Source organism: Hypanus sabinus, chromosome 17 (assembly GCF_030144855.1).
Source record: "Hypanus sabinus isolate sHypSab1 chromosome 17, sHypSab1.hap1, whole genome shotgun sequence".
Lineage (NCBI taxonomy): Eukaryota > Metazoa > Chordata > Chondrichthyes > Myliobatiformes > Dasyatidae > Hypanus > Hypanus sabinus.
In genome coordinates this window covers 78,751,900-78,766,776 of record NC_082722.1, presented here as the reverse complement: position 1 = coordinate 78,766,776, position 14,877 = coordinate 78,751,900, and the positions used below count along the sequence as shown (strand labels likewise).

Sequence of the window (14,877 nt, the reverse complement as noted above, 5' to 3'; positions counted from 1 at the left end):
ATCATCATGGTTTATCTACAATGAGGAATGTTTCACAAGCAGAAGCAGTGCCCCCAATCTAACACCCCCACCTCCCCCGCGCCACAAAAGGAGACTGGAGAATTTCCTTGAAATGACAGGGGAGCAGGTGGTTATCCAGGCCCAGCTGGCTGGCTGCAGAAAGCAAAATTAAATGCTTCTAGCTGAAAGACAAGTCATAAATAATGCTGATGGACTTGCAGGGCACTTATCCTTCTTGGATGGATACATTACAACTGCATATCTTTATTGTTTTGTACTGGTTTTAGATCATTTTTGAGTTCATCACTGTCTTTGCATCCAAAAAGTCAGTACTGCAATATATGTTGTATTGGAAAAGCAACACTTTACAAATCAAAATAGACTGGCAAACAGAAATCAGCTATGAAGGAGGGAAGGTTTTCTAAAATCTATTGCATGTAAAAAATGTTAAACATTGCTATGAAATAATAAATGCAACAGCAAGTTTAACACCAACCTTAAATGACGTAATTACCCCATAATATATCTTTCTGGTACAGTATAGGGTGTGAAGACACAATGGAAAGGCCAAAGGAGGATAAGGAAGTAGCAGCACAATTAGAATACCTAGACTCTTGAGCCTGTCCCAAGTCTCATTTCCTCTATGCAGTTCCCTAAAAATTATCTTTCTTAAACATTGATCCTTCACCTTAACAGGGACCTGGTCTTCCTGGACTCTTGATATCACATTATTAAATGCCTCTCATGTGGCATTCACTCCTTTCCCTTCAAACAGGCTCACACAAATGATATATTCTAGATCCTGCCTAACTCCACCAAAATTAGCCCTGCTCCAGTTTAGGACCGACCTGTGGGCCTGTTTTATCCTTTTCCATCATTATCTTAAAACTAATAGAATTATGGTCACTAGAGTCAAAATACTACTTGACTTCCACTTCAGTTATTTGTTTGTTTCCTAAGAGGAGTTTCAGTACTGCATCCTCTGTATTAACAGAAAAGTCTCTTGGACATATTTCACAAATTCCACCCTGATCAGGATTGTTAATCTTGATGTAGTCTTCAGGATCAGGTTTATTATCACTATCTTATATAACATGAAATCTGATTATTAGCTTTAGCAGTACAGTGCAAATACAGCATAAATAAAGAATAGCAAAGTAGTGCTCATACAACATTTTGAAATCTGATGGAGGAGGGGAAAGAGGTGTTCCTGAATCATTGAGTTATGCCATTAGGCTCCTGTACTTCCTCCCTTATGGTGGTAGAATGGATGCCACCTTCTAAGGGAACTGCCGCTTGAAGGTATCCTCGATGGTGGGGATCAATGATCTCATGGTCTTGATATTCATTGCTTATTTATGTGTTATCATTATTTCTTTCTTTTTGTATTTGCACTGTTAGTTGTCTTTTTCACACTTGTTGAATGCCAAAGATGGTGCGGCCTTTTCTTGATTGTATTATGGATTTATCGAGTATGCGCACAAGAAGTCAAATCTCAGGATTGTATATGGCGACACATGTTTTTTGATAATAAATTTAATTTGAGCTTTAACTTGTGATGTGATGGAGTTAGCAGCCTCTTGTGATCCTGTACATTGGAACCTCTGTACCAGGCTGTGATGCAAGCAGTCCGAATGCTCTCCCCACCTCTGAATGAGTTCAGTAATACAGTACCAAATGTGGTCAGGGTCACACATCCCTCACCCACTCTTCTTGATTGATCATTGGAGCCCAATATCATCACATTAGTACCTGATGTTGCTCTTAATCAGTGAGTACATACTCACATGCATGTGAGTACATGCATAAGTAACAATCGCAACTCAGTGAATCTAGTTCTGCTGTTAAAGGTGTTGAAACTAATAGTAAATGTTTTTGAAGTTGCAATCTGGTTGTTATTTTTTAACAGATTGGAAATACCAACCAGAGGATAGAAGAAGCTTGTGTACGCCACGGGTCTACAATAAAACCACATTTCAGAATCATATTTACTCCTTTGATGATGGCAAGGTTTGTTTACTGTACTGTTGCACTTTTATGGCAGGGAAAAGAAATTCCTGTAGATTTTGAAGTCTTAAGTCATCTGTACTAGTGGTTCCATTATGTGAAAGATATTCAAGGCAATAAAATCAATAGGAATTTCTGTACTTGGATCTATTGTTTGATATTAATTCTGAATGGAATAACTTTGCTTTATATAGCACTTTAGGATGGTAGGACATTGCAAGGTATATTTCAAGGACATCACCAGGCAGCATCTGACACAAGCAATATAATAAAATCACAAAATTAGCTGATTGGATATATTTATCATAATAGATATTTCAAAGAACAAATGAGAACAATATGTAGATAAGCCTACAAGAGCAGAGACGGTACTTGATCTGGTATTGGGAAATGAACCTGGTCAGGTGTCAGATTTCTCAGTGGGAGAGCAGTTTGGAGATAGTGATCACAATTCTATCTCCTTTACAATAGCATTGGAGAGGGATAGGAACAGACAAGTTAGAGAAACATTTAATTGGAGTAAGGGGAACTATGAGGCTATCTGGCAAGAACATGGGAGCATAAATTGGAAACAGATGTTCTCAGGGAAACGTACGGAAGAAATGTGGCAAATGTTCAGGGGATATTTGCGTGGGGTTCTGAGTAGGTACGTTCCAATGAGACATGGAAAGGATGGTAGGGTACAAGATCCATGGTGCACAAAGGCTGTTGTAAATCTGGTCAAGAAGAAAAGAAGAGCTTACAAAAGGTTCAAAAAACTAGGTAATGATATGAATCTAGAAGATTATAAGGCTAGCAATAAGGAGCTTAAGAATTAAATTAGGAGAGCCAGAAGGGGTCATGAGAAGGCCTTGGCAGACAGGATTAAGGAAAACTCCAAGGCATTCTGCAAGTATGTGAAGAGCAAGAGGGTAAGACGTTAGAGAATAAGACCAATCAAGTGTGACAATAGAAATGTGTGTATGGAACCGGAGGTACTTAATGAATACTTTACTTCAGTATTCACTACAGAAAAGGATCTTGGCAATTGTAGGGATGAGCTGCAGTGGACTGAAAAGCTTGAGAAAGGTATTAAGAAGGAGGATGTGCTGGAGCTTTTGGAAAGCATCAAGTTGGATAAGTCACTGGGACCAGATGGGATGTACCCCAGGCTACTGTGGAAAGTGAGGGAGGAGATTGCTGAGCCTCTGGCAATGGTCTTTGCATCATCAATAGGGACAGGAGAGGTTCCCAAGGATTGGAGGGTTGCAGATGTTGTTCTCTTATTCAAAAAAGGGAGTAGGGATAGCCCAGGAAATTATAGACCAGTGAGTCTTACTTCAGTAGTTGGTAAGGTGATGAAGAAGATCCTGAGAGGCAGGATTTATGAACATTTGGAGAGGCGTAGTATGATTAGGAATAGTCAGTATGGCTTTGTCAAAGGCCTTATGAGCCTGATTAAATTTTTTTGAGGATGTGACTAAGCGCATTGATGATGGTAGAGCCGTAGATATAGTGTATATGGATTTTAGCAAGGCATTTGATAAGGAACCCCATGCAAGGCTTATTGAGAAAGTAAGGAGGCATGGGATCCAAGGGGGCATTGCTTTGTGGATCCAGAACTGGCTTGCCCGCAGAAGGCAAATAATGGTTGTAGACGGGTCATATTCTGCATGGAGGCTGGTGACCAGTGGTGTGCCTCAGGGATCTGTTCTGAAACCCCTACTCTTTGTGATTTTTATAAATGACCTGGATCAGGAAGTGGAGGGATGGGTTGGTAAATTTGCTGATGACACAAAGGTTGGGGGTGTTGTGGATAGTGTGGAGGGCTGTCAGAGATTACAATGGGACATTGATAGGATGCAAAACTGGGCTGAGAAGTGGCAGATGGAGTTCAACCCCAGATAAGTGTGAGGTGGTTCATTTTGGTAGGTCAAATATGATGGCAGAATATAATGGTAAGACTCTTGGCAGCGTGGAGGATCAGAGGGATCTTGGGGTCCAAGTTCATAGGACACTCAGAACTGCTATGCAAGTTGACTCTGTGGTTAAGAAGGCATACATCAATCGTGGGATAGGACCCTGGTCAGACCCCACTTGGAGTAATGTGCTCAGTTCTGGTTGCCTCACTAAAGGAAAGACGTGGAAACCATAGAAAGGGTGCAGAAGAGATTTACACGGATGTTGCCTGGATTGGGGAGCATGCCTTATGAGAATAGATTGAGTGAACTCAGCCTTTTCTCCTTGGAGTGACGGAGAATGAGAGGTGACTTGATAGAGGTGTACAAGATAATGAGAGGCATTGATCATGTGGATAGTCAGGCTTTTCCTCAGGGTTGGAATGGCTAGCATGAGAGGGCATAGTTTTAAGGTGCTTGGAAGTAGGTACAGAGGAGATGTCAGGGGTATGTTTTTTATGCAGAGAATGTTGAGTGCATGGAATGGGCTGCCAATGGCGGTGGTAGAGGCAGAAGCACTATGGTCTTTTAAGAGATTCTTGGATGGCTAAATGGAGCTTAGAAAAATAGAGAGCTATAGGCAAAGCCTAAATAGTTCTAAGGTAGGGACATGTTCGTCACAGCTTTGTGGGCTGAAAGGCCTGTATTGTGCTGTATGTTTTCTATGTTTCTAGAAGCAGGAAGATTTAGTAAGGGAGTTCCCAGAGCTTGGAGCAGCAGTATTCACAATTACTTCATCCCCTCCCTCCCCCTGCCAGCCCCACTTCCATTCCTTCTCCACTGATCCCATTTTTGTCCCTTTTCTCTCCTTCAACCCAATTCACCCCATCCCCTCCCCTCCTGGTTCCATATCCCCATTTTACACACAGGTTTCTCCACCATCTCTTCCAACTGCCAATCACCTTTCCTGTATTGGTTTCCATTCTAATTTCCTTTACTTATCAGAGATCAGCACAGATAGCTCCCTCCCATTTTCACACAATCTCCCTCCCCTCCCGCCAAATTACTCCATCTGTATGTTTACCTTTTTCTTCTCTCCCTTTGTCTGCCTCCATCCATTGTTCACCTCCCACAGTCTCCCAACTCCACTACTCCCATTTCCTACCTGGCACAGTTATTATACACCCCTTCTTTGTCTACCAGTCACTTCAGATGCCTCCTCAGTTTCTGTACGGGCCATCTCACCTCTCAGTCCCAATGCAGGGTTTCAACCTGAAACATTAATATTCTCTCTCTTGCCCCCACAGATGCTGCTCAACCTGCCTGGTTCTTCTGGCAGATTCCAGTATCTGTAGTCTATTGTGTCTGCATTATTGTATGACTTTGAAACCCACCATTAACCGAGAGAGCGATAAAGCTACAGTATGATCTATTCCCCCCACCCCACCAAACAGAACACAATCATATTAAACATGCAACTAAAGACAGATTGGTTTATTGATGTATTTTTGTCACATGTACCAAGATATAGTGTGAAAAGCTTGTCTTGCCTACTGTTCATACATTATATATATACACAGTCTTTTATAAATCAAGTTCACCTGTACATTCAATGAGGTGGACCTCATTGTATATAGTTTATGATTATTTGCACTATTGTTTTTGTTTGCTTTTAATTCTGTACGGAGGGAGCTCAGGGAAACCGGCATCAAATTCCCTGTATGTGTCCTCATACTTGGCGATAATAAAGAATTCTGATTCCGATACACATCAAATTATTACACAGGGCATTGAATCAGTATAAGGGAAAATGATAACAGTGCAGAATAAAGTGCAAAGGCGACTGAAAGAGTACAGTGCAGGTGGACGATAAAGCGCAAGAGCATAACAAGATAGATTGTGAGGCCAAGAGCCCAACTTATCATACAAGAAATCTGTCCAAAAGTCTGATAACAGTGGAATAGAAGCTGTCCTTGAGTCTAGTGGTACGAGATTTCAGGCTTTTGTATCTTTTCCCTGATGGGAGGGGGGAAGAAAAGCAACTATCTGAGATAGTGCGGTCTTTGATTATGCTGGCTGCTTTATTAAGGCACTGAGGAGTATAGACAGAGTCCATGGAAGGGAGGCTGTGTCGACAACTCTCTGCAGATTCTTGTGGTCACGGGTGGAGCAGATGCCAAACCAAACCGTGATGTATCCAGATAGGATGCTTTCTGTGGTGTAGCTAAACCTCTAATGTTAATAATAGCTCTTGGTAATGACTTGTTTGCTGTGAGCTAATATTGAACAAGTACATTTTGAAACAACCATTGTCACCATGATCAGTTCTCCAGAGTCGTGCCACAGCTGCCAGCTTTTTGTAACGTCACCCCTGCTGTCTGAGAAGGTCATTGTTTACACAGTGGCACCTTGTGATTTCAAAACCAGTCACTGCTTGTATCAAATAGTTCAATGCAAATAGTTTTAAAACCACCTCCTGATTTAACTCTGATTATGTCATTCTACTCACTAAAAATGCTTAATTGGTGTCCTATTGTTACCAGTGCACAATGGGAAATAAGAATATAATTACTAAATTCCAATATTATAAAATGTAGCCTAATAAAAAAAATTAAAGACTATTGGGAACCATGAGCTGCTTGCAACCTGCAGTTTGAGAATGCCAATCTGTGTACCATTGGTTTACATCCTTGGCAGTTTAAGGCACTCATGTCAGTGATAGAAAGGAAACTGGTGTTTCCTTTAGGTTAGGGGTATTGGCTGTTGTCGTTAGAGCAAGTCAGAGTTCTCAGTACAACATTGCTGAAAACTATAGGCAGATGAGAATAGTAAGATCTGATTTGAATATAGAACTATACAGGCCCTTGGGCCTATGATGTTGTGCCAACCTTTTAACCTACTCCAAGATCAATCTATTCTAACCCTTCTCTTCCACGTAGCCTTCTATTTTTATTTCATCCATGTGCCTATCTAAGAGTCTCTTAAATGTTCCTAATTTATCTACTACTACCACCACCCCTGGCAGTGCATTCCATATACCCACCACTCTCTACGTTTAAAAAAAACTACCTCTGACATCCCACTATAATTTCCTCCAATCACCTTAAAATTACACTCTCTCAAAATAGCCATTTCCATCCTGGGTAAAGGTCTCTGGCCGTCCACTCTATCTATGCCCTTTATCATCATATACACCTCTTATCAAGTCAGCACTGATCCTCCTCTGTTCCAAAAAGAAAAGCTCTAGCTTACTCAGCATTTCTTTATAAGACACGTTCCCTAATCCAGGCAAAATCCTGGTAAATCTCCTCTACCCATGCTTCCTATAATGCTGGAACCAGAGGTGAACACAATACTCTCAAGTCTGGTCTAACCAAAGTTTTATAGAGCTACATTACCTTGCAAACCTTGAACTCAGTCCCCCGACTAATGAAGACTAACACCATATGCCATCTCAATGACCCTTTTAACTTGCACAGCAACTGTAAGGGATCTATGGATGTGCACCTTAAGATCTCTCTGTTCCTCCACACTGCTAAGAATCCTGCCATTAACCTTGTACCTGCCATTAAGTGTGACTTTCCAAAGTGTATCGCTTCACACTTTTCCGGATTTGTGCCTCTTGTTTCCTCTACTCCCAGAAATTGATGAAAATACACTGGAAGCAGCCAGTAGGCTGGGTTGCATCAGTGAGAGAGAAAGAGCTAATGTTTCAGTCAGTGAACTTTCAAGTGAGGTCATTGTGATTGATAGAAAAAAGTCATCAATATGAAACGTTCTCTGCTTCCTTATCCACTTCTTGTTTTTACTTCAGAAACATAACATTACTCATTGTTGCCAACAATTTTAATTTCAGACTAAAATGAACTCTGACAAGATCTACTATTTAAAGCAGAGGTTGATAGGTTCTTGAATAGTAAGGGCATCAAAGATTACAGGGGGCAGGCAAGAGAATGGGGTTGAGAAAGAAAATAAATCAGCCATGATACTCAATGAGCCAAAAAGTCTTAATTCTGCTCCTGTGTCTTATGGATAAAATGCTTGAACAGCCTGTCACAGCAGTGACTATATTTCACTATATGTACAGTTCTACATACATTGGGGTCCATCTGTTTGATCAACTACAATAAATCATACTATGCAGTGACATTGGATTTAATTTACTCCTCCTTGATATCAAGCATCCCAGCTCCCTTCAGCTTAGACATCAATCACAGGAGCTCTGATGAACAACTAAGCTGTGATTGGTGACTCAGTACAGTTGATGTTTAAAATCTAAAGAAAGAGCTTTTCTTTAAACAGGATTTCTTTTATCCTTGAAAATTTCCATATAACCATATAACAATTACAGCATGGAAACAGGCCATCTCGGCCCTTCTAGTCCATGCTGAACGCTTACTGTCACCTAGTCCCACTGGCCCGCACTCAGCCCATAACCCTCCATTCCTTTCCTGTCCATATTCCTATCCAATTTTACTTTAAATGACAATACTGAACCTGCCTCTACCACTTCTACTGAAAGCTCATTCCACACAGCTACCACTCACTGAGTAAAGAAATTGCCCCTCGTGCTACCCTTAAACTTTTGCCCCTTAACTCTCAACTCATGTCCTCTTGTTTGAATCTCCCCTACTCTCAATGGAAAAAGCCTATCCACGTCAACTCGATCTATCCCCCTCATTATTTTAAATACCTCTATCAGAGTCCCCCCTCATCCTTCTACGCTCCAAAGAATAAAGACCTAACTTGTTCAGCCTTCCCCTGTAAATTAGGTGCTGAAACCCAGGTAACATTCTAGTAAATCTTCTCTGTACTCTCTCTATTTTGTTGATATCTTTCCTATAATTCAATGACCAGAACTGTACACAATACTCCAAATTCAGCCTCACCAATGCCTTGTACAATTTTAATATTACATCCCAACTCCTATACTCAATGTTCTGATTCATAAAGGCCAGCATACCAATAGCTTTCTTCACCACCCTATCCACAAGAGATTCCACCTTAAGGGAACTATGCACCATTATCCTTAGATCACTCTGTTCTACTGCATTCTTCAACGCCCTACCTTTTACAATGTATGGCCTATTTGGATTATTCCTACCAAAATGTAGCACTTCACATTTATCAGCATTAAACTCTATCTGCCATCGTTCAATCCACTCTTCTAACTGACCTAAATCTCTCTGCAAGCTTTGAAAACCTACTTCATTATCCACAATGCCACCTACCTTAGTATCATCTGCATACTTACTAATCCAATTTACCACCCCATCATCCAGATCATTAATGTATATGACAAACAACATTGGACCCAATGCAGATCCCCGAAGCACACCACTAGTCACCGGCCTCCAACCTGACAAACAGTTATCCACCACTACTCTCTAGCATCTCCCATCCAGCCGTTGTTGAATCCATTTTACTACTTAAATATTAATACCTAACGATTGAACCTTCCTAACTAACCTTCTGTGTGGAACATTGTCAAAGGCCTTACTGAAGTCCATATAGACAATATCCCCTGCTTTACGCTCGTCAACTTTCCTCGTAACCTCTTCAAAAAATTCAATAAGATTTGTCAAATATGACCTTCCACGCACAAATCCATGCTGACTATTCCTAATCAGACCCCGTCTATCCAGGTAATTGTATATACCATCTCTAAGAATACTTTCCATTAATTTACCCACCACTGACATCAAACTGACAGGTTTACTCTTAGAACCCTTTTTAAGCAATGGAACCACAAGAACAATACGCCAATCCTCTGGCACCATCCCTGCTTCCAAAGTGGATTTTCTAATACCAATGATAATTATGACAATCACTGCATACATAATCTGAAATGAAAGGCATGATTGGTGCTGAAATAGAGAGAACTTACAATTCCTTACTGAGTTATCCTGAAATCCCTTAATGTTCTCTTCCGGCCTGGTATAGGCATGTGAGGCCAACATTGAATCTGCACTTTCAACAATCTGGTACTCTCACCAAGCAATGAAAAAAAACTGACTGTTTCTTTCTATCCATCTGAACCTAGCATAGCAGCCTGGTATGGTACCACCAATGCCCTTTAATGGAAAATCCTACAGATAGTAGTGGATATGGCCCAGTCCATCACAGATAAAGTCCTCCCTACCATTGAGCACATCTATATGGAGCAGTTTCGCAGAAAAGCAGAATCCATCATCAGGGACCCCCACCACCCAGGTCAGGCTGTCTTCTCACTGCTGCCATCAAGAAGGTACAAGAGCCTCAGGACTCACATCACCACCTGCAGGAACAGTTATTTTCCCTCAACCATCAGGTTCCTGAACCAAAGGGGATAACGTCGCTGCCTGTAAGAAGTTTGTACGTTCTCCCCATGGTCATGTGAGTTTTCTTTTAGTGCTCCAGTTTACTCCTACAGTCCCAGGACATACCAGTTAGTAGGTTAATTGGTTATTGTAAATTGTCTGGTGATTAGACTAGGGTTAAATTGGGGGTTGCTGTGGGACACAGCTCAAAGTGCCAATTTTACACAATCTCAATCAATCAATAAATAAGCAAGCAAGCAAATTCCATCACTGAACTGTTCCAACAACTTATGGACTCACTTTCAAGGACTCTTCATCTCATGTTGTGAATAGTTATTGCTTATTTATCATTATTGCTATTATTATTTATTTTTGTATTTGCAGAGTATGTTGTCCAAACTATTGGTGTGGTCTTTCATTGATTCTATTATAGTTATTGGATTTATTGAGTATGGCTGCACAAAAGTGAATCTCAGGGTTGTATATGGTGACATTTATGTACTTTGATAATACACTTACTGTACTTTGAGCTTTGAAAAACAACTGTGTGGGACTGGACTGATTTCTGAACAGTGCTGTTGCTTGTTCCTCTTTTGATGTAGCATTCAGATATATGTAAGTATGCAGTGGGAACAAGACAAACAAGGAAAAGGCGGCGGCGTAAGGATTTCACAAAGGAGGAAGTTGGCTACCTGCTCGATGGTGTGTTAAAAATGGGTTATCATTGGAATTCTATTCTTTGGTCATATCCATTCCAGAAAGGACGAACCAATGTGGATCTAGCACACAAATATCGGAACTTACAGGTAAGGAAGAACCAGAATCTTGGGCTGTGATTCTAATAATGCTCAATGAGACATTCCATGGAAGTACAACTCAGGGCATCAGAGTTCGGAGTTCAATTCCAGGGTCCTTTATAAGCAAGTTTGTACATTCCTCCCAGTGTGCATGCAGGTTTCCTCCTACATTCCAAAAACGTACTGATTAGTAGGTTAATTAGTCATTGTAAATTGTACTTTGATTAGGCCAGGGTTAAATCGGTGAGTTGCTTGGCAGCATGGCTCAGTGGACTAGAAGGGCCTACTCCACACTATCTCTACCAGTTATTGGACTGACATATAGAACAGTACAGCACAGGAACAGGATCTTCTGCTCATGATGTCATTCCATCTGCCTGTACATGGTCAACGTCTCTCCATTCCTATCTCAATGCTTCTTAAACTGGTCTATCGTATCTGCTTCCCCGGCACTGAATTTTATGCACCTACCATTCTCTTTAAATCTCCTTTAATCTTTCCCCTCACCTTAAAGCTAAACCGTCTAGTATCTGACAGTATCACTCATCATTTTAATCTAAAATATGCCCATATGTTTGTAATCTTAAAATAAGTTTGCTAAGGAGGAAGATATTAAGGAGAATAAAGACAAAGTCAGATGTATTTTGTTATAATTTGGGTAGTTAATGTGTAAGTTCTGATGAAGGTTTTTTTTCTTCCACAGGTACTGTCACTGATTATTTCTAAGATTTTGTTTGATTTGTTATTTTAAAATTATGTGTAATTGGGTTTTATTTTTCAGAAAAGAAATTTGAACAAGTCAATATCTGGAAGCCAAGATTGTTCAGTGGAATTGTGCTGATCTCAATCATTTTAAGTGGAGGCAAAACCTTGATTCAAAAGGAGTATTCTCAGTTGGTGTGTAACTGCAATGAAGCAAGTTGCAATAAGATTTAACTGTTGTAATTATCTTGAACTGCTGGATAAATCTCATTATTATATTGTATTACAAATATTTACTCTGAAATGGGGTATAAGTTACATAGGTGGTTTCATGGTTAACTGTGGTGTTCCAAGCTAAAATATTCCAGCTCTCCATCCCCATTGATAATCAGTGATTTATGTTAGAAAATGCATTAGCCATCTGCCAAATGCCAATGAGACTTTATTAGGACATCGTCAGCATTTGCCATCTTGACTCAGAGGAAGAATGAATTCTTGAGTGCAGTGACAAAGGTTATATCCAGGAAGAATAAAATCTTTGCAGTTTAACCACCATGCCATAATGGAATGATGCACATCATATGCATCTGTTCAAAATCTACTCAAGTTACATCAATCAGAGAATAATTTGAGTGGATTGATTGTCCCTGTGTACTGCTCTGTCATATTCTCAGCTGCTTAGTAACACTGAGTAAGTCTACCAGATCTTTCATCACAGTGCCAACCCTAATGTCTGGGAAATGGAAACTGCTTGAAGAATGCCTGAAATATTTCTGCTTTAGCCCATTGGCACGGAGTTCCATTAACTGGTTGCAAAATCAGAACATTCTTAGACAGTGGTGTTTACTTTATTATAGCTAACATGCCACACATAGCCTTACCTCTCCAGCTTTTAAAATCCAACTGAATGAACTAGCTGTGTTTTTTTGCTGTTTATATTGTAGTTTGAAGAGGGTTGGTTTGATCTTGTAATCATTAATAAATCTTAATGCTTTGAATCAACAAATATTTGTCTTTGTTTGATTTAACATTGACTTAAATTTTAAGGTAGCTTCATTATGTCCACCCGCAGGCCTAAAGCTAGAAAGCATGATTGCTGATATTTTAAAGTCAGCACATTTAAGTTAATTCATATATGGTATTACCAACTTACTTCTACATGCATTTCAATCCATCTGTGATACATGCATTGAGCTTTTGTTATCAGTGGAGCATTCCACCTGCAAAATACTGACAAATGAAAGGAATTATTGACAACAGATGCCACTTAACATTAGAGCTGCCTTCAAAAGTAACCATAGAACGCTACAGCACAGTACAGGCCCTTCAGCCCTCCATGTTGTGCTGACTCATATAATCCTTAACAAGTACTAAACTCACAATACCCCATAACCCTAGATAGCTTACTTTCTCTCTTCCCCTTTAATTTTGCCAGTAACTTAGCAGAATTCAGAGAATCATCACAAGGAACCATTAAATACTGTATCACCATCCCATTAATTTTCAAGTGACAATGCATAGAAATAGGAATTAATCCCTTCTATTATGCAACATTTCTTATGTAAGTACTTCACACTCCTTTCATTTGAATTGCAGAAAAAGTGAATTAGTTATCTTGCTCTATAGAGAGCTAACTAGTCTATTAAGATTGTCAGGTAATTTGATCGTGGAAGTACAATGGGATTGCTGATGGAACATGAACAGTGGAAGTAACACACACAAAATGCTGGAGGAACTCAGCGGGCCAGGCAGCATCTGTGGAAAATGAGTACAGTCAATGTTTTGGGTTAGAGACCCTTTTTCAGTACCGCAAAGAAAAGATGAGTCCAGTATCTGCAAATTTTCTCTTGTTTGTGCATCACAGGAGGGAGCTGAGATGAGGTTGGAACTATCATTTTCTGGTTGAAAACTGGAATGTACAGCTTTAGTGGTTGGTGGAGGCAGGTGTGCCCACATATTTAAGTATCTAAAGCACTCGAATCACTAAGACTTAGAAACTTAGACAAACTTCTATAGATGATCAGTGGAGAGTATACTGACTGGTTGCATCATAGCCTGGTATTGAAATAGTAATGTCCTTGAATATAAAAGTAATGGATACAGCCCACCTACACAGACCGCTGTTGCAGGAAAGCAGTAGCCCCAAAAATCCCCACCACACAGCACACATTTTACACTCTCTTCTCACTGTTGCCATTAGGAAGGAGGTACAGGAATCTAGGTTCAGAAAGTTATTACCAACTCAACCATCAGGCTCTTGAACCAGAGGGAATAACATAACCTACTACTGAACTGATTCTACAACCTATGGATTCGCTTTCAAGGACTCATTTCATTTTCTCAATAATTATAATTTTGTTTCTCATACTTAGTTTGTCTTTTGCACACTGGTTATCCATCTTTGTTATGTGTAGTTTATCATTGATTTTACTGTGTTTGTATTTACTGTGAATGCCTACAAGAAAATGAATCTGGTATATGGTGACACATACTTTAATAAATTTATTTTGAACTTTGACATGGGTTACAGAGCAAGCACAGGTACAAGGGATTAATATAGATGACTACTTGGTTGGCAAGGATATGGTAAACTGAAGGACCTGTTTCTATCCTGTATAATTCAACTTTTGCAATATTTAAACCACATACATATTGAAATTTGTGCTTTTAGTAACTTTTTAGTGAGAACATTGTGTCAGACTGTGACAATATCTCCAGTGGTAGTTGTACAAACAACCAATGGTCACAATAAGAGAAAGCCCTAGATTAAGCCAATCCACAGCATTTGTGTATAAAAGCCAAGGAACACAGTAGCATATCCTGTTCAATTGAGTTGAACGCTCAAGGACATTTCTATCCAAGTTCTAAATCAACGTTTACGCACCAATCTACCAAATAAGTTATTTGGGTATAACAACAATTTTTGTGAGACCTCCTTGTGTGGAGATTAAGTGCCTTTCATATCTGTAAGTAGATTCCAGCTCAATTAAGTAGCTGCTCTAATTAGTTTCATGGAAATGGTTAGAGGTATAAAAAACAGACAAACTGCCATTTAATTGAGTAACAAATTATGTATTTAAAATGCGTAACAAATTAGAATACTACCAAAACTACTACAGTACTATAAAACTGCATATTAATTCCCAATAGTTATCGACAGAGGAATCAATCCAGTGTACACTGCTGTTTTGATTG

The 14,877-nt window shown here is 39.7% G+C and overlaps 1 protein-coding gene across 1 annotated transcript in view; it reads left to right on the top strand.

Annotated features, from left to right (window-relative positions):
* The window catches only part of terb1 (telomere repeat binding bouquet formation protein 1), a 162,200-nt gene extending 149,876 nt beyond the window's left edge, over positions 1-12,324 (top strand). Inside the window, exons 19-21 of the mRNA XM_059992441.1 lie at positions 1,910-2,010; positions 10,786-10,989; positions 11,762-12,324. Coding sequence (XP_059848424.1) covers positions 1,910-2,010; positions 10,786-10,989; positions 11,762-11,821 — 365 coding nt within the window. The 3' untranslated portion in view covers positions 11,822-12,324. The remainder of the gene's footprint in view (positions 1-1,909; positions 2,011-10,785; positions 10,990-11,761) is intronic.
* Positions 12,325-14,877: the final 2,553 nt, after the last annotated feature.